At 47.4% G+C, this 23,787-nt stretch overlaps 12 protein-coding genes across 12 annotated transcripts; 6 read left to right on the top strand and 6 right to left on the bottom strand.

Moving 5' to 3' along the window:
• Nucleotides 1-25: 25 nt before the first annotated feature.
• On the bottom strand, nt 26-1,998 carry JR316_0000873 (uncharacterized protein; the record flags this gene model as incomplete). Its single annotated transcript, XM_047886687.1, has 9 exons — nt 26-217; nt 268-550; nt 598-959; nt 1,016-1,162; nt 1,224-1,256; nt 1,308-1,346; nt 1,393-1,572; nt 1,630-1,830; nt 1,900-1,998. 9 exons carry the CDS (start codon nt 1,996-1,998, stop codon nt 26-28), a joined length of 1,536 nt encoding a protein of 511 aa, XP_047754433.1.
• A 374-nt stretch (nt 1,999-2,372) lies between these two features.
• JR316_0000874 (Dihydrolipoyllysine-residue acetyltransferase component of pyruvate dehydrogenase complex, mitochondrial) lies at nt 2,373-3,991 on the bottom strand (the record flags this gene model as incomplete). The annotated part of the gene is made up of 6 exons (XM_047886688.1): nt 2,373-2,642; nt 2,700-2,862; nt 2,923-3,602; nt 3,653-3,715; nt 3,768-3,910; nt 3,958-3,991. The coding sequence occupies 6 exons, from the start codon at nt 3,989-3,991 to the stop codon at nt 2,373-2,375; spliced, it is 1,353 nt and encodes a 450-aa protein (XP_047754434.1).
• Nucleotides 3,992-4,140: 149 nt separating this feature from the next.
• On the top strand, nt 4,141-7,262 carry JR316_0000875 (Nuclear distribution protein nudE-like protein 1; the record flags this gene model as incomplete). Its single annotated transcript, XM_047886689.1, has 8 exons — nt 4,141-4,275; nt 4,329-4,571; nt 4,628-4,903; nt 4,954-5,108; nt 5,172-5,211; nt 5,265-5,429; nt 5,489-5,774; nt 5,830-7,262. 8 exons carry the CDS (start codon nt 4,141-4,143, stop codon nt 7,260-7,262), a joined length of 2,733 nt encoding a protein of 910 aa, XP_047754435.1.
• A 356-nt stretch (nt 7,263-7,618) lies between these two features.
• On the top strand, nt 7,619-9,262 carry JR316_0000876 (Splicing factor ESS-2-like protein; the record flags this gene model as incomplete). The annotated part of the gene is made up of 3 exons (XM_047886690.1): nt 7,619-8,395; nt 8,451-8,664; nt 8,721-9,262. 3 exons carry the CDS (start codon nt 7,619-7,621, stop codon nt 9,260-9,262), a joined length of 1,533 nt encoding a protein of 510 aa, XP_047754436.1.
• Nucleotides 9,263-9,337: 75 nt separating this feature from the next.
• Nucleotides 9,338-10,274, bottom strand: JR316_0000877 (PSME3-interacting protein; the record flags this gene model as incomplete). The annotated part of the gene is made up of 6 exons (XM_047886691.1): nt 9,338-9,620; nt 9,683-9,806; nt 9,862-9,901; nt 9,952-9,969; nt 10,040-10,103; nt 10,153-10,274. The coding sequence occupies 6 exons, from the start codon at nt 10,272-10,274 to the stop codon at nt 9,338-9,340; spliced, it is 651 nt and encodes a 216-aa protein (XP_047754437.1).
• Nucleotides 10,275-10,370: 96 nt separating this feature from the next.
• On the top strand, nt 10,371-11,682 carry JR316_0000878 (uncharacterized protein; the record flags this gene model as incomplete). The annotated part of the gene is made up of 3 exons (XM_047886692.1): nt 10,371-11,117; nt 11,174-11,283; nt 11,346-11,682. The coding sequence occupies 3 exons, from the start codon at nt 10,371-10,373 to the stop codon at nt 11,680-11,682; spliced, it is 1,194 nt and encodes a 397-aa protein (XP_047754438.1).
• Nucleotides 11,683-12,431: 749 nt separating this feature from the next.
• JR316_0000879 (uncharacterized protein) lies at nt 12,432-12,987 on the top strand (the record flags this gene model as incomplete). Its single annotated transcript, XM_047886693.1, has 2 exons — nt 12,432-12,651; nt 12,722-12,987. The coding sequence occupies 2 exons, from the start codon at nt 12,432-12,434 to the stop codon at nt 12,985-12,987; spliced, it is 486 nt and encodes a 161-aa protein (XP_047754439.1).
• A 425-nt stretch (nt 12,988-13,412) lies between these two features.
• JR316_0000880 (uncharacterized protein) lies at nt 13,413-15,838 on the bottom strand (the record flags this gene model as incomplete). Its single annotated transcript, XM_047886694.1, has 3 exons — nt 13,413-15,233; nt 15,283-15,516; nt 15,581-15,838. The coding sequence occupies 3 exons, from the start codon at nt 15,836-15,838 to the stop codon at nt 13,413-13,415; spliced, it is 2,313 nt and encodes a 770-aa protein (XP_047754440.1).
• Nucleotides 15,839-16,058: 220 nt separating this feature from the next.
• JR316_0000881 (DNA repair protein XRCC2) lies at nt 16,059-17,101 on the top strand (the record flags this gene model as incomplete). The annotated part of the gene is made up of 3 exons (XM_047886695.1): nt 16,059-16,133; nt 16,185-16,209; nt 16,260-17,101. 3 exons carry the CDS (start codon nt 16,059-16,061, stop codon nt 17,099-17,101), a joined length of 942 nt encoding a protein of 313 aa, XP_047754441.1.
• A 148-nt stretch (nt 17,102-17,249) lies between these two features.
• On the bottom strand, nt 17,250-18,804 carry JR316_0000882 (putative transporter; the record flags this gene model as incomplete). The annotated part of the gene is made up of 8 exons (XM_047886696.1): nt 17,250-17,501; nt 17,553-17,883; nt 17,941-18,019; nt 18,073-18,227; nt 18,266-18,352; nt 18,404-18,514; nt 18,573-18,607; nt 18,661-18,804. The coding sequence occupies 8 exons, from the start codon at nt 18,802-18,804 to the stop codon at nt 17,250-17,252; spliced, it is 1,194 nt and encodes a 397-aa protein (XP_047754442.1).
• A 386-nt stretch (nt 18,805-19,190) lies between these two features.
• Nucleotides 19,191-21,674, top strand: JR316_0000883 (uncharacterized protein; the record flags this gene model as incomplete). Its single annotated transcript, XM_047886697.1, has 1 exon — nt 19,191-21,674. The coding sequence occupies one exon, from the start codon at nt 19,191-19,193 to the stop codon at nt 21,672-21,674; it is 2,484 nt and encodes an 827-aa protein (XP_047754443.1).
• A 118-nt stretch (nt 21,675-21,792) lies between these two features.
• JR316_0000884 (bZIP transcription factor hapX) lies at nt 21,793-23,556 on the bottom strand (the record flags this gene model as incomplete). The annotated part of the gene is made up of 4 exons (XM_047886698.1): nt 21,793-23,215; nt 23,268-23,302; nt 23,367-23,455; nt 23,508-23,556. The coding sequence occupies 4 exons, from the start codon at nt 23,554-23,556 to the stop codon at nt 21,793-21,795; spliced, it is 1,596 nt and encodes a 531-aa protein (XP_047754444.1).
• Nucleotides 23,557-23,787: the final 231 nt, after the last annotated feature.

Here is a 23,787-nt window from a genome sequence, read left to right on the forward strand (position 1 = left end):
TCTCGAAGATCCCACCTACAGACTTTTATTTCTTATGCTCTCTAAGGTCATTTTTGTGAGCTAATAGAGCCGAATAGATATGGTTATCAAAGCTTAGAAATTGCAACTGGACACAAGGAACGGAAAGTGTTCCCTTGTCGTAGGCCAAGAGAATGTCCTCAGGGGGGCGAACATCGTTGGTCTTATCGGCAGTTAGTTTGGCATACATGTATTTGATCTAATTAAAAGCAGTCAGTATTGCCGTGTGAGCAAATTTATATGACTCACATCAGGGGAGAAACTATTCCACTCGTCAATAGAAAGATGTTTGACACGAGTCACTTTGTATTTTCCTAGGTACCGGAATGTTCGAGTTTTAGAGGGCCCTTTGGGTAGACCAACGAATAGATTCCGAATGACAGGAGAGTTATAACTGTCTCTTTCTTTCCCAAGACCGACAAAGAGAAAACCATGCTGACCAGGATTTGATGGACACCACGGATGGTGATTCAGAGTTGGACATAAATACGAGGAGGTGATTGCTTTTCTATCAATTTGACCCTCTGGCAAGCTGAAAAAAAATGAGCTAGCAGCATGATCTAGAAGATACGAGCATACTATTTAAAAAGTGATTGAACGTCTTCCCCAAGTGCTTTCTTGAGGAAACTTCGTTCAAATGCGTTGTGTGCATCGACGACGGCGGGAACGGGTACCGAAGGGAACACTGCAAGCATCGCCTCCCGATCTGGTGGTAGGTTAGGGCAATTATGCGTCACAATTTCTTTTTTGGCCATATCGCCGTCACTCTTAGACGGACGTATGACCTCTTTCTGTTTGAATGCCCTAGCTTTGGGTAACATATCTCTATCTGGTTCTGGGCTGTGAGCCCCCGAAGCAGCAGAAAGTTTTCCTGAAGACCGCCGAGCTTCTGAATAGAGGGAAGTATTCGATAATGGACGTAAAATGGTAGCATGACGAGTCTAAAAACGGGGCGGTCGAAAAACACACAATTGAGGTTTGTCAATAAGTCGCTTACAATACCCTGCAGTTTCTTTATAGATCCCAATAAGACCTTCGAATTGTCTTCGGCCCTGTGTAGTCTTTCTTGTATAGTGGATAGTTCACTTCGTAGATAATGATTTTCTGTTTCATAATCCTTGACTGATAACTTCAGCGTTTCGACCTGGTTGAATAAAAAGACATTTTGCAACGTGAATGATGAATAAGGGCAATGAAGAGCGTACCTGTCGCTCTAAGTCCCAGTAGGCTGCTGAAAGCTGCTTTACATGTCAGTCTGTGCAAGTGGATATAAATAGAAAATAAATTACTTTCTTAGACTCATCAGGCTGAGCATGTATGGCGACAACCTATAGACATCATGGAAACCAGTTAGCCATACAATCGTTAGAATACGGCTGCACGAGCCTTTGCTGCGTCTGTCTTAGCTTTCTCCAGACTCTTCCGAAGATTATCATTGACAAACGTCAATTTGTTAATTTGGTCTTTGAGTTCAGTCGTCTCTTCGATATGTTTAGCAGAAATTGTCTCGTTCTCTTGCTTTAAGGCTTTGATTTGCTCCGTGGAAGCAGCTAACTGTTAATGTAATTCAGCAATCGCGAGCAAAAGAGAAGCTGAGCGCGAACAGCTTACTTCTTGCTGTAGTCGTTTATACTCTTCTTTAGCTCTTCCAAGTCCGGCCTCTGCGTCTTGCATCAATCCAACGTGACTGGTCGTGTCTATACCGTCATTCAGTGGGACAGAGTCAGGTTCGACGCGTTCAATTTGACGCTGGTCCGCCGGAGTAGCATCGCTTCTGCGATAGGTGTCAAGCAAACTACGATATAGCGCGCGCTACACGGTCATAAACATGATGTTCAGCGAGTGCGGGGTGTATCAAACGAAGAGGAATAGGAGACGTACTTCTTCCTGGACCTTTGTTAATTCTTTCCTCAACGCAATTACATTCTCTGCAGCCTCAGACCAGCGCTTAACAACGTTGGACCAAAACACTTCATCCATGAGAGGGCTGCTGGAACCACGAATGGTAAGAAAGAGAAAGAGAAGCAGAGTACCGGCAGAGCCACAAGCGTTTCATAAGGCCCATATGGGTCTACGGTATCACAGGAACAAGGTACCCACCAGGGTCTTCCGACTTCAACTCAAGTCTTTTGCACGTGCCGTTTCCTGACGCATTGTTAATTTTTAAACTCGGACTGTGCAAACCCTCCACGCATGTCATAGTTAACTCAATTCCACATTTTGAATATGAGATAATGATGGTATTAATGTACTTCGTAAAGTCATCAAAACGCGCATGATGGATGGTTGAATGCGTTGCGATGACACGAGGGAAAGCAAATCTATAGGTATTCGGAATAAGTCATAGTGGTTGTTCACAGCATGAACGTTAGAGGATTTTCGAGGTATCCTTTGAAGGCAGAGAGCCACTTGGCTCCGACAGCACCGTCGACAGTTCGGTGGTCCGAGCTAAGAGTGACCTTCATGGACTGAACAACCTTAAAGCCACGCTCTTCTTCAGGAGCAGGAACAACCTTGGCCTCAGTGGAACCAACGGCGAGAATACAGGATTGAGGAGGGTTTATGATGGCTGTGAAATGCTCAACCCCGAACATTCCCAAATTCGAGATGGTAAAAGTGCCACCCTACGCGTGGTATATGGTTAGCTTAGCAATCACGGACGGAATGACATTAAATCTAACCTGGTACTCAGATGGTTGGAGTTTTCCATCCCGAGCTTTCTTAGCGAGTGCCTTTGTTTCCGCGGAGATAGACGCGAGTCCTTTCGAACCTGCATCCTTGACAATAGGGGTGATCAAACCATTTGGAGTCGCGACAGCGATAGAGATGTCCGCCTTTTTGTATCTGTAAAACGACAGTTAAAGGGCTAGGGTCCAAGAAGTGGAAAGAAAATAACAGACTTACGTTCGAATAACCTCACCAAGCCATGCCGAGTTGGCCTCTGGCACATCAGTCAAGGCGCAGGCAACAGCTTTAACGATAAAGTCGTTCACGCTTAGTTTCTGATCCTTGGCAGAAAGGGTTTTGTTGAAAACTTCGCGAAGTTTGAGAACCTTGTCCATGTTAACGTCGACAGTAAGGTAGTAGTGGGGGAGTTCCTGTTTAGATTGCGTGAGACGGGAGCCAATGGTGCGACGCATGTTGGAAACGGGGGTATCGACGTAGTCGACGGAAGTGGTGGAAGGTTGAGCGGAGGCGGGTGCAGCAGAAGTAGTGGCAGCGACTGTTTCAGGCTTATATTTCTCGACATCCTCCCGGGTAATACGCCCTGAGGGACCAGTACCCTTGACTTTGGCCAAGGGAATACCCTGCTCGAGAGCGATTTTCTTTGCGATGGGGGAAGCAAAGATACGTGAGCCGGACTGGAGTTCCTTCTTGGATTCCTGAGGAGGAGCGGCCTTGGGGGCCTCAGGAGCAGGAGCGGGAGGTGGAGCCTTATCTTCTTTTGCGGACTCGACAGGTTGAGACGGGGCTTTTGATGCGGCATCCCTGGCTACCTGGTCAGCGCCAGAGAGATCGTCGCCGACCTCCCCTATTACACCAATGACGGAACCGACAGCGACGCCCTTGCTGCCATCAGTTGCCTAACAAAAGATAAATACGGACGCTTGGCAGACAGCATAACAAAACGCACGATAATTTTGGCGAGGACACCGTCATCCTGGGCCTCGACGTCAATTGTGGCCTTGTCTGTTTCCTGCGGGGGACATATCAGGTGGCAAAAGAGGACAACGGAGAAGAGAGCATACAATCTCAAGAAGGACATCGCCAGCGGAGAAGGCCTCCCCCTCCTTCTTTTTCCAAGCAGCAATGCCACCCTCGGTCATGGTGGGACTCATGGCTGGCATGTTGAACGGGGCGAGGGCGCGCCTGCGGGCGGAGACATGGAAGCCTATGGGAGATGAGGAGATTGAAAATGAAGAGGGCGATATAACAAACCTCTGGAGAGAACACGGGCCAGGGAGGAAGCCATGGACAAGAACGGGAGTACGGAGTTGAGTGTGGTTCGTCAGACACGAATTTTATGCAAGTTTGTTGGGGACGGGTATTTAGGCGCGACCAAATAACTGCAAACGAACGGCCGTTTTCAGTCGCGCCGCGCCGTCTATTCTCATCATTTCCATGTCCTCTCTTTTTCTCCCTGGCCAGCCCCTCCTCCCCCCCACTGCACCGCTGCCCCAGCTTGGCCCCGGCGTCTACGAGAGGCACGGCGTCGTCCGCGCAAGTCTCCTCGGCCCCTCTCGTCTCGACGGTTCCGTTCGTCGTCCTCTCTGCTCTCCAGATCGCCCTCTCGTCTCATCTATCTACAGACCCTAACTGTGCCCCGGGTCCAGCCCCATACCCCAATCCCGGGGTCCATTGTCATTGGTTGCGTAACGCGTCTGTCTCCCCTGCAGGCCCTCATCTCCATCACCGTCGTCGATGGCGTCCCTCTTCCCCCAGGCGAGGAGTTCACCGGCGTGATACGCAGTCAGGACGTCCGTGCAACCGAGAAGGATCGCGTCAAAATCGGAGATTCGTTTCGCGGCGGCGATGTCGTTCGTACCCAGGTTGTGAGTGTTTCGTCGCTTTGGAATTCAAGACACGACACCTTCTTAGCTCGAGCTAGATATCTCTGGGGGATGCCCGCAGTTATTTTGTCACAACTGCACGCAACGACCTGGGTGTCATCTTTGCGACAAGCGAGGCTGGTAAATGGGGCCGGTCACGTTTTGCCTTTGGGCGACTTATTCACGACTTTGACTTCCTTAGGAGCTACGCTCGAGCCTGTTTCATGGCAGGAGATGCGCTGTCCCAAGACCGGGCGCATCGAAAAGAGAAAATGCGCAAAGCCATTAGATATGCCGTAGTAGAATTAAATTCGATTTCCATTTGTTTATCAAGTGTTGCCTCCGAGTTAGATGTCGCCCAAAATGGCAATGGTGTGATCAACAGTCTTCCAAACTTGCAACTTTGTCCTCAACCACTGCTGCCACCTTTGCTGCGAGACCGGTCTCGCAAGCAACTGGGCCACTAATGACCGCCGTGATGTCTGCCACAGACGCCCTTCGTAAGGATCGACATATGTCTCTCGACGACAACAATATCGGGTTCGTCTGCCCTCAGTCATAGCTATCCCTGCGCCTATTTGACTCTCATTCATTCATGAATAGGTTCTCATCGAACACGGATTGGCAAGAGAAGTACAATGAGGTCTGTTCTTTGCTTTGTTCATGCTACCGTCTCCGTCCTTAGCTCCTTCTCAGGTCTTGGATATGCTCGCAGAAACCCGAGCAGAGCTCGATGAATTCCACCAGGCTAGTAAAGAACTGGAAGCTGAACTGGAAAGCGAGCTTGCTCGGACGGAAAAGTCTCAGCAAGAACTCCAAACGAAAGTCTCAAAGGCAGAGCACGAGCGTGATGAATGGAAGGTATGTGAATGCTCAGGAAATGCACTTCTCGTCTCTCCTATTGACTTCTTCCTTCCTAGGGCAAGTTCATTTCGCTTCAGACGACCCATAATACTATGACGACCTCACTTCAGCGGGAGCTGGACCAGTTACGACAAGAGCATCAGAAGACCAAAGTACATCTAAGGGAATTGGAAATGGGAAACGATGATTTGGAGCGAAATGAGCGCGCAGTCTCATCAAGTTTGGCAGATATGGAGGCCAAATACTCCAAAGCATTGGAGGAAAAGATCCTTCTCGAACATGAGCTTTTGGAAAAGGCCACTGTTGAAGAAGACATGCAACGTCTCAAGGATGAATTAAGAGGTAAATCTTTCAATCCCTTATGTCATTATGACTTTGTTATTCATTTATGGTCTAGACGCCAATGTCGAAATATCTATTCTAAGGGACCAGTTGAAAACCTATACATCAAGGCGCAGCTCATCGTCTTCCTTGGCTAGAACAGAAGAATCACGGCGTTCCGTTCTCTCGACAGATGATCTGCTTAAAACAACGCCTCCATCTACCATCGACTTGAACGACGCGCCGCCAGCCTTTGATCCATCTGCCAACGTCCTTACAACTCCCAAAGCATCGTTATCTCGCCCTGCCGTACCGTCGCCCTTCATGCGAGCATCCCAGCAAGATAAACAGGAAAAACCCACTCCTTTGAGGAACTCTTCTAATATGATTCGATCAACCACCCTTCCTTCATTCTCATCCCCTTCTACCTCAAGCCCACGTACTTTAATCAAACCATCAACCTCACGCAACCCGACGACTTTGAGTACAACATCTTCCACCGGGTCTGTCGCGAAGAATAAAGGCGTTCAAATGGTGTCAGACATGCGGGCAAGAGTGCGTAATTTGGAACAAAAGATTCACACTCGGGTTCCTCGACTGCGTATGGCTAGCATAACTGGACGCTCAACGTTCACTCCAAGTGTAGCACCTCTCACCCCGGTAAACGGTACCAGTTCTTCTTCTTCACCCACCAATGCCTCCACAGCGAAGACCAGCTTGGACTCTCAACGGAAATCAGAGTCACGACAAAGTAATGATAGTGGATCGGATATTTATTCCAAGAAAGATACTGGTGATTCTTCTGGTTGGGTTCTCATAATGGAAGATTCCCCATCCCCCCAGAAAGAAGCTAAGCGGCTGAAAGAAAAGCGTAGGATATCAAATCCAAGTGCACCAACAGCATTCCGTCCTACTGCGTCTGCTATTCACCGCCCCACGTCACCTTCCCTCAGCACTGGACCAATGAATCCAATGGCTGCGAGCACGGGCCTACGGCGGCCGACTTCTAGATTATCAGGAGGAGGAGCATCTTCGTCAGCATCTTCAGCTTCCCGTCCACAAACACCAACATTCTTACCAATGCCTTCTAACAGTACTTATGCACCTACTTCTTCTATGAAACGGTCTACAGGTCCAGGTGCATCAGGTGCTTACAACCAGTTGAAACGTTCCTCGCTTGGGAAAGCCCCGCCAGCCCCCGTTCCACCACTTCCTAGGGCAGTGCGTGAACGACCAGTAACTCTAACAGGATATCCAGGTGCCATCCCTCGCGCCGCATCTCCAGAGGTGTCAAAGGCGCTTCCTAGCCTTCCGGATGAGTTGATATCAAATGTGACCATTCGACCCAGTTCGCGAGTCCCAGCTCCAACTTCTTCTACCTCGCTCCTCTCCAAAAGTCGGATTGGACGGCCAAGCGGTGGTTTCAGCGGGCGCAAGAGTGGGGGAGGAGAAACCAGCAGTTCCACCGCTGCTCTAGATATCAAAGATCTTGAAAGACCGCGCTCATAGTCGATACCTACTACTGACCCCATATCTTGCCCTGGTAAGATTTTGAATACCTTCTTCCCTCAGACATGATCTGCGATTTGGATATGAAGTGGAAGGCTTTATTAGTTATATCACCGCACTACATCGATGCGCATCACACTCCCTAGTACAGTCATATTTTTCTCCTCTCTGATATTTTTCAACCTATATATTCACAATCCCTTGTTTATCTTAATGTTGGAAAGCAACCCATATGTATATGACATCGTATTGAATTTTTGTATTATCTTAAAAGGTGTTGTAGTAAGAAAGTCCCACGCCAATATATGTAGACACTGACTCAACAAATCACGCATCCATTCCTAGAAAGCACCATCATGTCCTCCTCCGCCCCAACGCAAACCGGCTCGTCTTCGGAGCCACAACGATCTCTCAATCGACAAATAGTCCTTGAAGAAGAAGAGTACACAGAAGCGCTATCCAAAATCATTGCTAGAGACTTTTTCCCGTCATTGGCACACCTAGATGCCACGAACGGATATCTCGATGCTCTGGAGACTCGCGACCCGCATCTAATCAATGCCTCGGTACGGCGGCTGGAGGATATTAGCTTTACGCCTCGTACATCGACGCGCGGATGGACCCCGGCGCGAACTCCCTCACAGACCCCATACGGCGCGAGCGCAGAGACACCGCTGCGGTCTGTGCGCGGTGAGCCAGCGCAGAAGCGCGCGCGGTACGATACCAACATGAGCCTAGACGACTTTCAAGCGCGGTACACCTCCGAGGATAACTCCAGCTTCACACAGATTCTTGATGAGGAGAATCGGGTGCGCAAGGAGAAATGGGCGTGGGCATGGAATGCACAAAAACGGGTTGAGGACCAGCAGGCGAAGATGATTGAGAACAGGGAGGCACTGTTACTTGAGCCATCTACAGTTCCCGGAGTGCGAGAGAAGTTCACCATTGAGGCACCGAAACCAATAGGGCTGCTAACTGGGGCAGAAGACAGTTCTATAAAGGAAGGGGAGCGCCAACGGACTGAGTCAATGGTCGTTGTTCGCTCGAAGGAAACATCTGGAGACACCCCCCTTGATGTCATGGCGCCCCAAAAAGACAAGCGAGTCGCAGGTGTTGACGGATGGAAGTTCAAGGTATGTGCAGTATTCTCAATTCCGTCGAAGTCAATTGCCCAAACATGGTTCATAGGCACGAAACTCTCTCATGTTCTCACCGGACGCCGATACCACACCGTACGATCCCAAGCCGACTGCCGATAGCAGCGGTGACAGTGCCAAAGCTGTGAACTACGCAAGCACGCGACTATTTGAACAAGAGCACGAAGCGGGAGAATCACGGCCGCTGTCAGAACCCCCGAGCCCCACCAGAAGTCGTATCAATGCTGCAATCACTGGTACACCATGTAGATGTTATTTTTTGCTCTAGTGCTATTCCTCTTCTGACTCTTTTGCGTGATAGACCACCCCAGTTCATCTAAGGATATGGGCTTCTCCCTTGTTCCAAACCTTCCATCGCCTACACCAGCTGAACTTGGCCCGACTGCTTTGAAACAACTCATGACATGGGGTACTCTCAATTCGACACCTAGAATAATCAGTCAGCCAGATGAACCAACCAACTTACGGACACCATTTCACATTCCTGACATTTCATCCAGAGAAGCCATTTCTCATAAATTGTCGGATAGAGCATCGAAAAGCTTGCGAATGAAAGCTGAAAAGTTAAATTCTTCAGCCCGTACGCCAAGCACCGTCAAATCCTCAGTTCTGGGAAAGAAGGGAAGTATGGCTCCGCCTTCATGGACGCCTAGACGGGCAGAAGCTGCCGGAAGCTTGACGCCGGCCGCTCGTCGGTTGTTGCAGAGGACTGCGACTGGTACAGCAGCCAGTAGGAGGGCGGAAGTCATGGAACGAGAAGCTGGATGGGATACAGGGTCCAAAGAGAGAGATCTCGCCCGCATAAGGTGGACACCAACCCCTACGTCAACAGTTCGACGGTGATCACAAGGGTTGAGTTACGCTACTGTAATTCGATTGTATAGTATTGCACAATGGTTACAGTGTTATAAAATCTTGTTATGAATCCTCAGTGACCTTCCTCCGTTTTGCATTCGGCTGCAAATCGTCGTCGCTGTCCTGTTTCTTAGCAGGCTGTGATTTTTCAGGAGCAGATTCAGTTGGTACTGCAGGTTTGGCCTTTTTCTTGACCACGACACCTTTCAAGCCTCTCTTGGCATCCTTCTTAGGTAAAGTGGCCTTGGGTTTTACCGCTGTTGTTGCGGCCGATGTAGAGGCGTTCCCAGAAAGACTTGAAATTGTTGGAGGTTGATTCACGGAACTTGTTCGAGCTGCAACTGCCCTGTTGGACCATCATAGATCAGGTAATCTGCTGGGTACGCAAAACCACACAAGAAAACGCACTCCTTGAAATTCCTTACTTCTTCTCCATCTTTTTCCTTACGTTGCCGCTCTTCTTCTTCTTGCCGCTCTCTGATCGAGTCCAGGAACATAATTTCATCCTCTTCCAGCGCACGGAATTGATTGGCTAGAAGATAGAAAATAATGAGCGGTGTGAGGCAAGAAAACAGCTAGATACTGACCCAGCTTGGTCTTCTCCTCCCATTCTTCTTGTTTTGCTATCTGGAAGGATAGTGGAGTGAGGGAGCATCAGGCAGATGAACAAGACTGACCCTGTTAGCAGCGAGTTTCTATGCGTTATATCGAAACCAACAGCGGAAAGTGAATACGACAGAAACGGACAGGGAAGAACATGCTCACTTCTGCAAGAGATCTGCCGTCATAAACCTCTTCCTGTTGTTGGGGAGGAGGTTCTTGGCCGAGTCTAGAAAGCTGATGGGTGGGTGCGGAGAGATGAGAAGAAAAGGACAGACCTGGCGTAGGCAGCCTTCCATTGCTCCTCTCTGCGCTGTTTTGCGGTCTCTACCTCGTCCTGGGTGATGAAACGCGAGCCGACGACGCCTTCGGAGAGGGAAGGGATTAGTGACTGATCCATTGTGGTGGTAGTTTGTGTCGAAAATAAGATTGCCTTTTGGGTGTGGTGACAATTATGATGGATTTCTTGGCAGGACGCCCCGCTGTCTCTCTCTTCATGTCCACATCCTCCCGCATTCCCCCTCCCTCACTGCCCTCCACAACTAGCCTCAACCACAATACTAGTCTCCGCAGCTTCCACAGGCCCCCGCCGCCCATCACAACCGTAGTCACTTCTCCCCGTGCGCTTTTCTCTCTTCTCTGTTCACCTGCCGTAGCTCATCACCATCTAGCATGGGCTCGCGATGAACCCCCGTCTCCGAAGGAGGTACCCTCAGACACCCAGGGCGCCCAAAACCACACAGAGTCCCATGCTCATGTCTCTGATACTGCCTCCTTTCAGTCCGGTCCCGCAGAGGGCACCTCCAGATGGTGGACATTCACCCTTCCTCGCACCCGCCAAGAGGCCTTCAACCTGCTGCCTCCGCCCCCAAGGCTCGACCGGAAGAGTTTCCGCGACATATCCTTGTCGTGGATGCCTGCCTCTGCAACCCAGCGAGAGGGGTCTACGTTCCTGCGGAAGGACAAAGAGAAAGAGAAGGAGCACGCGACCGAGCCCATGTCTATCTCTATGCCACCTCCTTCCATGCCATATACAATGGCTCATGCAAATACCCCTGGCTGGGACACTCCCTGGTCAGCCAGGGCCGCTGCACAGGGTCCTTCGCGTCGTTCGCGAGATGATGCATCGAGTGACTACGAAGAGGACGAACATTCAGACACTTCCCCTAAAGACCTCAAAGGATGGGCTCTACGAAGAAAACGTATACGCTCATTTATTCTAGTAAACACCTATGTCCCATTAGTGCGCGATTCATTTTTTTATCAAGTCGTTCTAACTGTTCTAATCTTCGCTTTCAGCTCTTTAGATTTATCAATATTGCATTCACAACCGCCGCACTTGGGATGGCTATTCAAATCAGAAAGATCGAATTCAACCACAGTGCAGCAGGCGCTGTTGGCAGTTCCCCGTAAGCCAACTTATCAAGTCTCTTTCGCCTACAGCTGTTGCTCACCACTTTGACTTTTTTAGTACGGTGGTGATCATCTTTGCTCCACTGACGCTTATTCATGTCATGGCAGCTATTTATGTATGCCTCTCTCCCCTGTCTTCTCGATCAAGCCTTAATAAACCTTATCACCGCAGCTTGAATACTTTGGTCGACCATTGGGTCTGTGGAGGACGTCTGCCAAACTTGCCCATACATTATCTGAGGTCCTCTTCATCTGCGCCTGGTCTGCTGCCTTATCACTATGTTTCGATAACTTCTTTACTTCCCTTATCCCATGTGCCTCAGAATCAGCGACGTCTTGGTACAATCAGTTACCTCGGCCCCCGGAAGACGTTCCAGGCTTTGACGGCAGCTTAGGTGATCAGATATGTGGCAGACAGCTCTCATTGATCTGCCTCGTCGGTGTTGGTCTCATCGCTTACTGCACAAACCTTGTAATAAGTCTCTATCGAGTATTCGAGAAGGTCAAGTATCATCCGGCACATCCTGCTGGTCTACGACGGACATAACGTTTACCGATTCTTCTCCATGGACTCTTCCAACATCATAAATCACACTCATTCATACAACAATTTCTCTCCACACTTAACAAGCTTTTTTTTCTGACTGTACAACAGACATTCCATCCTCCCATTTTTCTACATTTCTATTGGATTTAACAGAAACACCCTTCCAGCAACTTGTAAAAACCATTCATACACTTCTTCTTTCTGTAGATGTACATATTCTTATTTGATATATCGCGCTTGCCTATTTGCGCAGGGTACACTTACTAGGTACTCATTGTACATACTACACGACTTATTTCTACTTCTCGAAACTACTTTACAGTATTCCTTTCCTAGTTATATGCAATCTACATACAACATATATTTTCCCACGCACTCTTAAAAACAACTTCACCATTGCGCGATTGCTTTAAATAGGTATCTGCCTCTTCTGATAACTATACTTTCAAATCTCGTTCGAGTCATAGGTAAGAGCTCACTCACCCGCTATCGGTCTATTTCATGCTAATACCTGCTATTGGTACAGTCTATTCAAATGGTTAGTAATTGTCGTTGCTTTGCGATCGCCTTTCTATCGCTGGGGAAACTATTTGAACAATGTTTTTCCAGCCTAAAGCTTCCAAAATACGTACTAGCAAACATCATGCATCGGTCAAACTTCCACAAGTTGCAAGTAAAGACGCCAACCAAGATTTACCCTCTTTCGAATCCATACGCCCAACTGAGGCTGAGGTTACAGCCAGCGAAGGCCGGCAACTGGTGATTCAACAGAGTAAAAAAGCGAAGCAGATGGAAAAACGCGAGGCATTCTTGCAAAGTTTGTCACCTTGTCTAAACCTCAATGGTACATTGAAAGTTAATCATACGGATCTGGTTCCCGCCGGAAGAATTGGAACCGAGCACGAAACAGGCTTCAAAATCTCATGAAAGACGACTGAAACGAAAAGCAAAAGAGCAACTTGTTGCAGGGCTGAATGAACTACAATCAGCCCTTGCCTCGCTGGAAGAAGAGAGTGGACGGGAGGAAGTCCAATCGACAAATGCTGATACTTTGCATGCTGAAAAAACTTCGAAGCCGGCTGTGAAACCTGGCATTATTGGAAAGAGTGGCTCTTCTACCCTCTCTAGAGCTCAGAGAAAAAGAGTACTGTGAGTCCCATTTACCCCTCTATTGTGCACCTCTGAAGCTCATGGTATAAATTAGAGAATTAGAACGCCTGCGGCATCCACTGATATTAAGCAATTCATCCTACTCCTCAAATCCTTTTCAGACAATACGTACACACGCTCAGAACACTCTGTTAACTCATAGCAGTGAAAAATAGCAAGGTGCTTGTTAAAAGTTTTTTTAATTTATTGTTGCATGTGCATCCAGTGCTATTAGGGTTTTATACAATCAATCGTTTCAAGTATAATACTACAGGAACACAAAAAATAATATATCCAGCCTGGTACGGGTATAACATTAATTGACCTATCCTTCTAATTGAGCGCATGCATAACAAACAGTTTCTACTTCCCTGGGTGCTGTGGTACATAATGTATGTCCTGCAATAAATGTCATTTCCCATTAATATATCAGTCGTCACCGGCGCTCATTCCAGCACTCCAAACGGTACTGCCGCTGCTACCTGCGCTCTTCCTGCCTCTCCTACTTGCGCGAGGTACAATCTCGGTGAAGCCACCACCCGAACCCTTGGCAATTTCTACGCTGAGATCACGTTCGCGCGCATCCAAGGCCGCTAAAGAATTTTCTGCCTGTACATGCTCAAGAGCTTCTTCAGTTAAGCCCGATTGGCCACGGCTGAATTGACCTAGTGAAGATGATGTTGAATGAATAGACGCTGATTCAGAAGTTTCCACCGGAGTTCTCGAACCAAAGAGAGAGAACCGGCGGTTATTTTTGGGCGTAGGATTTGCGGCTGCAGGTGCAGGTGCAGAAAATGCCCTTTCTATAAATGAAGGGGTTGGTGAATTCATGGGTGATTGTATTTGAGGTTGGTAACCCATCAGCTTCATCGTAGCATTGAGTCTTTCTCGCTCCTTTCGGTCTTCTTCATCTTCGATGTTATCCAGCTTCCGCGCTCCCGTCATGGAAGTTGAACCTGGTGTTAATTTTAGTGGTCTTAAATTTGAAGGTGGCTCAGGCTTCTTCTCTCCACCGAACAGTGTTGACCAATCGATAGAGAGAGACCTCCTCTTGGCCTTGGGGTCGGGTGCAGATATCTTTGGTGAAGCATTCTTTATATCAGCATTTGGGTTGGACGAAGATCGTCCAACGATAACGGACTGTGGTCTTTGCTTAGATATGCTCTGTCCGAAGGGCAATTTAGAGGAGTTGGAATTGGGTATTGCTGTCGCTGGAGTTTGGGGTTCTTTGTCGTAGTCGACTGCCAGAACGTGCTCGAAGCCTTCTTGCGAAATGATACGGTCAATGATTTTGGATGCATAGAGTGAAAGAGCCTTGTTGGCGTCTTTGAGCGACTTGACTTCGGTGCGAAGAGCATCAATATCCGCAGTCGAAGTATTTGAATCGACGCCAGCACTTTCGGATATTCCGAGTCTTGATCCATCGGAACCTTTCTTGCTGCGTTTGCCCTTATGTGGGCGGTCGCGATCCTCTATGGGATTGCCTGCCAGAATGTCCTTATTTTCTGCCCTTCCAAGTTCTGCAGCGAGGTCAAGACCAGGTCCTGTGATAGGAAGATTGGCAAGCGATTCCCCGCGACCACCATGAGAGGATAATGTGCGTTTCCGGTCTGGTCTGGAATGACGAGAAATACGCGACAGCTGAGATTCATCTGGATCCGAGACGTGTCCAGGCAGCTCGGATTCCATAATATCCAACGAATCTTCTTCTTCGACCCTGTCCAATTGACTTCGTCCATGGCTGCGCATGCTGCTAGTGGTATCGTCCAAATCTCCATCGTCAGACGCTTCATCATCGGTACTGGTGGTACCTCCAACCTGTCGCATAAGATCAAATTGCCCATTGAGCGTCTTCTCTCTGAGAAGAATCATGTAACTCTCGTTCTCCTCCTGGAGTTCCTGATTAACTCGCTTGAGATCAACTAACTGGGTTTGCATCAGAATCAGTGTGCTCTGCAATGAAGAATACGAAGTAGAAAGGGTTGAAAGTTCGAGTTTGAGTGAAGTCATTTCTGCAGGCTCGTTCTCAGGATCGTTTAAGTCTGTTTCTTGTCGAGTCGACTCGGGCTTGGTTTGTTTAATCAACGAAATTGAAGGCTCGTTTTCTTCCTTCTCATCCTCAGTCTCTGGATCCACATGGGTTGTCAAGGTCTCGGCACGTTTACGCGCTTCCGTTAAGGACTGAATACGAGATTTAAGGTGCTGTTCATTGTCGTAAAAGGCTTGTCGCTCAGCCTCAAAAGTTTCCGTCTGCAAGCATATGAATATAGGAAAAATATCCTAGTAATAACATCCTGACCTGTTCATTGTACCTGCGCTGCAAGTCGCGTTTCTCCTTCTCTAATTCCCGTACTTGATCTCTAAGCTTCTCTGATATATCTATGCGTTGAGCCAATTCGGCTTCCCAGCGTGATTGTTCTGCATACAATTCGTTGAGTCTGGTTTCAGCGCTGTTCAGGGCAAACGTGAGGTTGTTATTCTCGGTGGCATAGTTGGACAGCAACTGTTCTTTCTCTTGGACCTGGACAAGAAGCTGACAGTAACAAGGTGTAGATTAAGTTCGAAGGACTAAAAAGCATTTAATATAAGCCACGCACCAGTTCTTTTTGATCAGTTTCCTGTTTGAGAGATGCTGCTAGGACCTCGGGTGTATCACCGTTACCGACAGCAGAAGGTGAAGGACTCTTTGATATAGTATGGCGCCTAGCATTGACGCCGTTCAGAGTCGAGAGTCGAGGCGATGCAGCTGACCGTGCTGTAGCACCTCTTTGCAGCGTTGACGGAGTAGGTGAAGGAGAAGAGGCAGGAGCTCTTCTCGAAGGCGGCGGATTTGTTTTGGACGAAGTAGTTGCCATGTCGTGTCAAGTAAAGGTCGTAACTTATCGTAAGTATACAAGTCAAGGTCGTTAAATGGATATATTCTTGTCAAAAGATGAGGAGACCCAAGTCAGGAAACGAAGGTGAGGGTGGTAGTCACTGCGCGCGATGATTGACAACGATCGTTTGATTTAGGCACAAGTCATGCACAAATAAGCATCTATGTTTCTTCCATCTTTACCATGGACCCATAGCTACATGGAACAACATTTATCATCCACGGCTTCATCGGAGCAAATGCTTCTTGAAATTCAATCCGAATCCATCCAAAAGGTAAAATCTTCTTGTCAACCTTCCAACGAATGCACTCACTCAACATTATAGCTCCTGACTACCGTTCGACAAAAAAGTGAGAAAGGATATCACTCTTTACACTCTTATATCTTACTTTGAAGGTAGCCAATCCTTCTGCTGCAACCGCCATACCTGTATTGGACTTGTTTTTGGCTACCCTCTCGTCGTCTACAGCAAACCAAGTGTTCGTTGAGAAACCTCCAGGAAATTCCATCGTCATTCGAGGCCCGCCCGGATGCGGCAAGACACATCTCTTGTACTTCTTGTTGGCAACATGTGTGCTACCTATGAATCCTCTTTCACAAAGCATTGGTGGATGGAGTAAGGCTGCTTTTGTCATGGATCTCGATGGGCACTTCCACATGTCCCGATTCCACGACGTATTAGTCGATCGATTGCGTCTGTCTGTGCCAGGTCCTTCTATTCCAGCGATTGTTGATCGATGCTTGAAACTAGTGCATATATTCCGTCCGGCTTCACTTTCCCAACTCGCTGTGACTTTAAAACACCTCGCTAAGTACCACGCCCAGAAGTTTCCTTCGTTTGAAATGGGAATGATAGCTGTACATTCGATCGACGCATCTCACTGGTTGGAACGATTCAAGGTCGAGCAGATGCGATTCTTTACAGGAATGGCAAAATCACCTTCCGATGATGTATTCAGAGTACTGCAAGATCTTCGAATGTCGTATCGCTTAACTACAGTGGTAACCTATGGGGACATCTTGCACCAGTACATTAGTGCCTCTGATTATCGACAGCCAGTACCCGGCTCAACCCGTCTTGATCTTATACCTGTATCCACAACCGATATCACAATAACCCCGTCTTCAAGTACATTTGATCATCAATTAAGAAAAACCCAATGGTGCGCAGAAGCATTTGGCGATCCTCAAAGTATAATCTTTTCTTCTGTAATACACAAAGGGGGAATTGCTGTATCGTGATTAGAAAGGTTGTTCGTAAAAGCCGTCTTCCTCTATAATTTACAAGTGTTTCATGTACATGATATGATACAGCAACACAATGACCATGGGTATCGGGTTCAATGAGTCGTAATCTAGTAAAAATGTCTGTGTCGGAATAGACAAAGGTTTATGTTTCATGGGCTCCTGTAATTGCAATAGTTTCTTCCTGATTCTCCGCGTCCTCAAAGCCAATGGCGACGAAACTACACAAAACCAAAAGTGCACCAAAAATGACTTGGAATTTGGACGGTTTCAGCAGTAGGAAATCACCCAAGACTGCAACTGGAATGGTTAGACTGAGGCCAATTGTAACGACCAAAGGTGTTGTTTTGAGCATCGCAAGAACGTAGATGTAGTCGCTTGAAAGAGTGATTGCCATCTAGAAAACATCAGCAAGGTGAATTCGAGATAATTCGGATCGCGAACGAACATTGACCAACATGGTCGACAGGATCTTCCTACTTGGAGGGAGCTCGAAAATCTCGGCACCGGTCAAATGCAAAATGACACCGAGAGGGAAGCAAACGATGATGTTGAATAGACCCACAAATCCAAAGAATAATTGCATATTGATCCTTGATTCCGATTTGATTCGCACTTTTAGGAGGATGACGTACATCGCATAAAACATCGCCGATAGCAGGGCTAATGCATCGCCAAAAAATGCAACCGAATTTACGCGACTGTTGAAGGAAGATTCAGGGCCAATAGATTGTGTTGGCACACTGTCCGAAATCGAAACAAGTATTACACCCGTAAAACTGGAAGAAATTGATGATCAATCGAAAAGCATACTAATAGGTTAAAGAATTATTTACCTTATGATGACAGCGCCAATTTTGACCAAACTCAAAGTCTCAACTCGAAATAAGCGCCCAATGGCAAGGGTGAAAAACCCTTAGATTCATGTGGGCCTCAGAACAATATACTCAGGTACTGTTCAGACGCACCACTCATACTAGACAAAATTGTCGCGCTGGCCACACTTGTGTAGCCAAGAGAGGCATTAACAGACCAGTTTGCAGCAAACCAAATTAGGCAAAACGTAAAAGCAAGACTGGCTGTTTGCTTGTCGGTCAAAGGTGGAAGGGGTTGAAAGGCCATCCTACTTTCGGGAGAGTACCCGTACTGCGACGAATAAACTGGGTCAACTCGCAATACGCGAACTGTTCTATAGATTTTACCTCTATAGGTTCGTCGTCAACTAACGGCTGATATTCATCAATGGACCTAATTCATCTTGTTAGCATATCCCTGAAGACTTATCGATATGGAGTTTACCTATCGACCGCGGGTATTCTGCTCTTGTCGTTGCCACTTTTTGACCACCATCTGCGGATAAGGAGTGGTATCAAATAAAGTGCGAATGAACTTGTGTTCATATAGGTCACACTGAATAAATCATCAATCGATACCATCTATAGGCAGTAAAAAGAATGGCGAAGCATACAGAAATGGTTTATTGTATCCGATTTCGTACAGATCCTAAATAAACGCGTTTAAGCTTAAAAACACTCGATGACAGATAGAGTACATACTTGAGTTATGAAGTTAGAAAATGTCCATAGGAGAACCACAAAAATAAGCAAGACAATCCCAATGAAATAATTATTGCGGCTGTGGGGTATAGGCGATGGTGAGAGCACCCGACTCCGAGAACGAGCGCGCTGGACGGTATCCATCTCTATAATATCTCCCGGGGTCTCGTAGGTGATGGGTGTATTGGAGAGGTTTGAGCATGGACGAGGGGAAGCAGCCCTTGTGTGCGATGGCGACATTGGTCAACATCATCGAGCACACTGTCAACTTTGCTTACATAAAGGCATTTAAGCGTGGGAAGCTGCACTCCAGCATCCTCCGATAGATTTTCAATTGAATTCAACAAGTTGCTGGCCCACTCAAGCTTTGTACGTCGCAGGTTCAAGGGGTCTTCCATGCTGCCAATACCTTAGTTTATATTTCCAGCTTGCAGCAAGGTATGCCAGTTTGTCCTCTGAGCATTCAATGTTCATTCAGTCGCGTATAGATCTGCAAACGGTTTGCGTTGTGGATAATTCCCAGTCGGTCCATGCTCCGGAGGGCTTTCCTTGCTCAGAATCGACATCTGGAGTCGACTATATCAAAATGCATCCTTTTATCACACTATGCGACGCCCAGTCTCGTGCAAGGTTCACGCTTTGCGTCTCGTTTACCTGTGCGCAAGCATCTCACGAGCATTCCAGAGACTTCACAAATCTCGGAATACACCACCAACCTTCAACGATACTATATTTATACCCCTACACCACGAGATTTTATTCGCATCATGGCAGCTCTGGAATCTTACCAGCCTTTGGAGAAGATTTTACGATTGATTAAAAATTCGCCCTCCCTTGCCCAATTCTTTTCGAACAGACGAAACGTGAGGGAAGTTGCCAAAGAATTGGCACGATCCCCCAAACCCCACCGCTCGATTGATATTCTCAACCTCGCCTATCATCTTGGGCATACTTTGAATCCAGGCGCATATGAATCCGTTGCTTTCCACCTTGCTCAATCGCGGAACTGGGATATGATACTCGGAGTTGTTGGTGCTGCTAGGAAGCATGTTGGCCATACTACTCTTAGGCTTTTAAATTGGCGTGCCCTGGCGTTAATGGAGTCACAACGGTACGCGTCCTTGCGACGTATTTTGGACGAATTTAAATCTGCAAGTCTTGCTCCCATTCGGAGGACCTATCATATAATGCTGTCTGGGTGTTTGCGGAATCAGGACATGGCAGGAGCCAAGCATACGCTTCAACTAATGCGGGAGTCTGGAATTCCTATGGACTCAACCACTCATGCTTTGATTAACAATTCCTATCGGAAATTTGGCGTAGATCTGCAAATCCGTAATAATGCACTGGTCAGTTTACCAAACCTTGTTCCTCACAGGCGCACGGCTGTCATCAATAGTATGATTCAGTCTGCTCTTGATAGGGACGATATGTCTGCAACATTCCACCTACTATCACTTTTCGGCGACAAGAATGTCTTCAGGGCTCTTTCGTTGGCATCCCCCGAATTTGCGCTTGGTCAAGTCCAACCAAACTCAGTCGATATCCCATCTCTGCCAAATCTAGATATGAAACCCAACTCCGACACTTTTGCTCTTTTCATGAATTATTGCATCAGAAACCTTCATCCCGAGGGTTCTCTCGGAATTGCAAAACAGTCGTTGTTGCTAGGAATACCACCCAGCCCAAGTCTAGTGACATCTTTGGTGCATACGTATTTTCAACAAGAGCGGGGAGATGATGCCATAAATATGCTTTCACGGTTAACTGCGGGTCCCAAGGCTCAGGTCTGGACTGCTCTCCGGGTTGATTCAAATTCACAGCGCGATCCCGAGTTCTCTTTGCAAGGTTTTGCGCCTTTATCACTCACCACTCGCATATTCAACGCCTTGCTCAAGGGTGTTCTTTACCGTCAGGGCCTTTCCTGTGTCCCAATTGTCTTCTCACTTATGCATGCGAATCACGTTCGACCAAATTCACGTACGATCGAAATATTACTTTCATACATGAACCAAGTCAACATACCACATCCTCGTACTTTTTTTCAAGTCCTGCGTGCCTTAACGGTTGAATCTCACGTACGCCCATCAATACAACATCTACATATCATCGTCAGTCGTATCTTTCGAGACGAAAGAGCCATGGTAATTCGTAGCGCTTGGGCGCCTCGCTTCTCCCGAAGGCTAGCCCCACATCAGGGTTATCGAAAGCGGATTACTTTGCTGGGAACCACAGACGTCTTTGATCCATTAGCTGGTATCGAATTAGGGAAACATTTGTCTTATCGTGCTTCTGCTAGGCCAGCCATACAATCATTAACGGCACACGAAGTGAAAAGTGATAGTGCCATGGTCTTCCTTCGCATTCGTCGTCAATCGGTCCTGCATTCAGATGTGGAATCTGCACACCGCTTTCTCCAAACGCTCATGGCCCGAGGGATGCACCCCAACGCGTATCATTTTGGGGCTCTTATTGAAGGTTATGCTCTTGCGGGCAATTTCTCGTCAGCCCTAGACGTCATGAAGAGTGCAAGCGATTCAGGTGTTCAACCTAATGCCGTGATGTATACCCATCTCATTTCTGCATATGCTCGTCGTCAAGATCCAAAGTCAGCTGTATCGATGTTTAAAGCCATGATCTCTCATGGCATCGTTCCCGACGTTGCATCCATTGATGCCGTGGTTAGTGCATTCCATGCCAAACGAGACGAAAATACAGCGCGCGATCTCCTGAAGACGCTATGGACGTACATTCAACCTTTTCCTGAATCTCTGGCCAGCGCAGATTTGCCAACGATGCTTACCCATTTTCGTTCAATCAATCCCACATCGAAAAAGGCGAAGTTTTCTTTCAACAAAAGGATAGAAACGTACTTGCAAGTGAGGAAGATAATTCGTGCATATAGGAAATATTTTGGAACGCACCCGCACACTCAAAGGATGCTACGGCGAAGGCGTGCGCGCCGCCAACTGTCTGCAAAATCTACCGATGGCAAACTTTGCCCACCCAAGTAGACAAAATACGATCAGCGATTTAACCATTTGCCGGTCCTCCTATGCACAGCTGCCTGATATATTGATAGTATTTACCATAGTGGTTGGTATAATAGAATTACATTTATAATCGGTATCATCATGAAAACTTTGCGTCCAGCAACCGAAGGGCATCTCTTACGCCCTCTGCATGGACCTGGCGTAATCGTCGTCGTCCGCACTCAAGTAAAACTTCTTGAGGAACTAATCTTAGAGGTGGAGATGTTCGTCCTGGCCTTATCTCTCCCCCGTTTCCAGCAGTAGAAAAATTGTTGATCTCAACAGCATTTTGTGATAATTGTGGTGCAGGTGATATCACTATCCGTGGGCCCAAACATTTAGATCGACTAGACACCACTTCAGCCAGCAAGGAAAGGTCTGCGAATTCCACATTAGGATGCGCTTTGATCTTCTTCCAGGCATCATTGGTGGGGATGAGATCTGCACCATTGATAGTAGGGTCATCGAGGGGCGATGACGGGCAGTTTCCACATCCCAGTCCGTTAGATTTGCCTCCACAGCAAGCGCGAGGTCGACCTGGAGTAGGAGGACAACCATTACAATCTGTAAGCGCGGATGCCGTGTTTCCAATGGCGGCGCAGAAAGCTTTTCCAAATGCATCGTCCCCACAGGCTAGACAATTGGACGGATCTCCAGAACAATTTTCGTCCAGAGGGCGACTGGAGGTGGACACAACTTGCACGGGAAACACTGAATTGACTTGGACTGCACCAGATCTCCTTCGAAGGGCAACTGGAGGCTGATAAGGAGGAAGATTATCCAATATCGATGGGACTTCTTGAACAACAGATTCTTGGAAATTTGTATCGAGATTTTCTCTGTTGATTAGAACCTGTGTGTTGGTAAAGTCGTTTGAGTTTCTATCAACAACCGCCATTTCTTGACAGACGCAGATAGTGTCTTCATTACAGAAACCACAACCAAAGGAAACAAATGGTCGAAGAGACATTTCGTCAGCTTTCACGTTCGGCGCAAGGTCGTTAAAATGATTGAAGGAGTTTACATCCATTTCGGTTGATGTACCATACGAGAGAGGGGGGAATTGCGAATCTGTCGTGTCATTTGAATCCGGTGTAGACGCTACAGAAGGCGAGAAAGATAATGACGGTGCGGGAGCAGGAGCCGTGGAGGTTAAGATATCGCAATTGTTGATTTTACGCGTTTTCTTACTCGAGCGGTTGTCTGTATTGAGAGTAAGTGAAATGGCAGGGGAATCGTCTCTCCGGCGTTTTTTCTTATCCTTGTCGTCCGATGGCTTTTGGTCAGAAGTTTGTTGTAAAACTAAGTGCTCTTGTTGCTGTTGTTGCTGCTGCATCTGAGATAATTTGGCCTGTAGCGCCAAGTTTTCATTGCGCAATTTCTCGTTCTCTTCCTTCAGGCGTTTAGCAATGTTTTGCAATGCGACGTTTCGTTCGACTTCGCCTTGTTCATAAGATTGAATCCGAGCTTGTAGCTCAGAAAGTTGAGATTGCTTTCGTTCTCTAAATGCCCTCTGAGCAGCTCTACAAATAGAGTTAGGAGATATCAATGAATGAGGGTAAAAAGGGTGCTGACCTATTTTGGATACGGCGGCCCTTAGTGTCGATTTGCTAAATGAAAGATAACATGAGCTACATCTGAACCGGAGAAAAATGTGCGTTAAAATCTAGTCACTTCTTGTTCTGCCTTCGTAGGGGATGTGGAATCCTTTTTAGGTTTTCGACCTGGTTTCGGTTTCGGCTGAATAACCCATTCCTTTGATGCTATAGTAATATGCTCAATTCAATCCATTGTCGTGCATTTGGGAAGAAATACCTGTGGCCCAAAGAGTTGTCGTTGATGACGAAGCACTGGCAGAAGCCATGGCTGGAAGTTGAATAGGACTGAAGGGAGTGGGGACCGTGACCGTCTAAGAAGGAACCGAGGAAAGTGGCATGGAATGGGTCGGATCTTTATCTGATAAGATGCTAGTTTAAAAGCTGGACTTTCCCTCGGCTTTATCGGCTGTCCCACTCTCCCGGTCACCGGTCACCACGCACAATTAATCGCTACAACTCGTTAGTATTACCGTTGGGCCTAGTGCGAGTGATGTATC

Source organism: Psilocybe cubensis, chromosome 1 (assembly GCF_017499595.1).
Source record: "Psilocybe cubensis strain MGC-MH-2018 chromosome 1, whole genome shotgun sequence".
In the NCBI taxonomy this organism is placed as follows: Eukaryota; Fungi; Basidiomycota; class Agaricomycetes; order Agaricales; family Agrocybaceae; genus Psilocybe; species Psilocybe cubensis.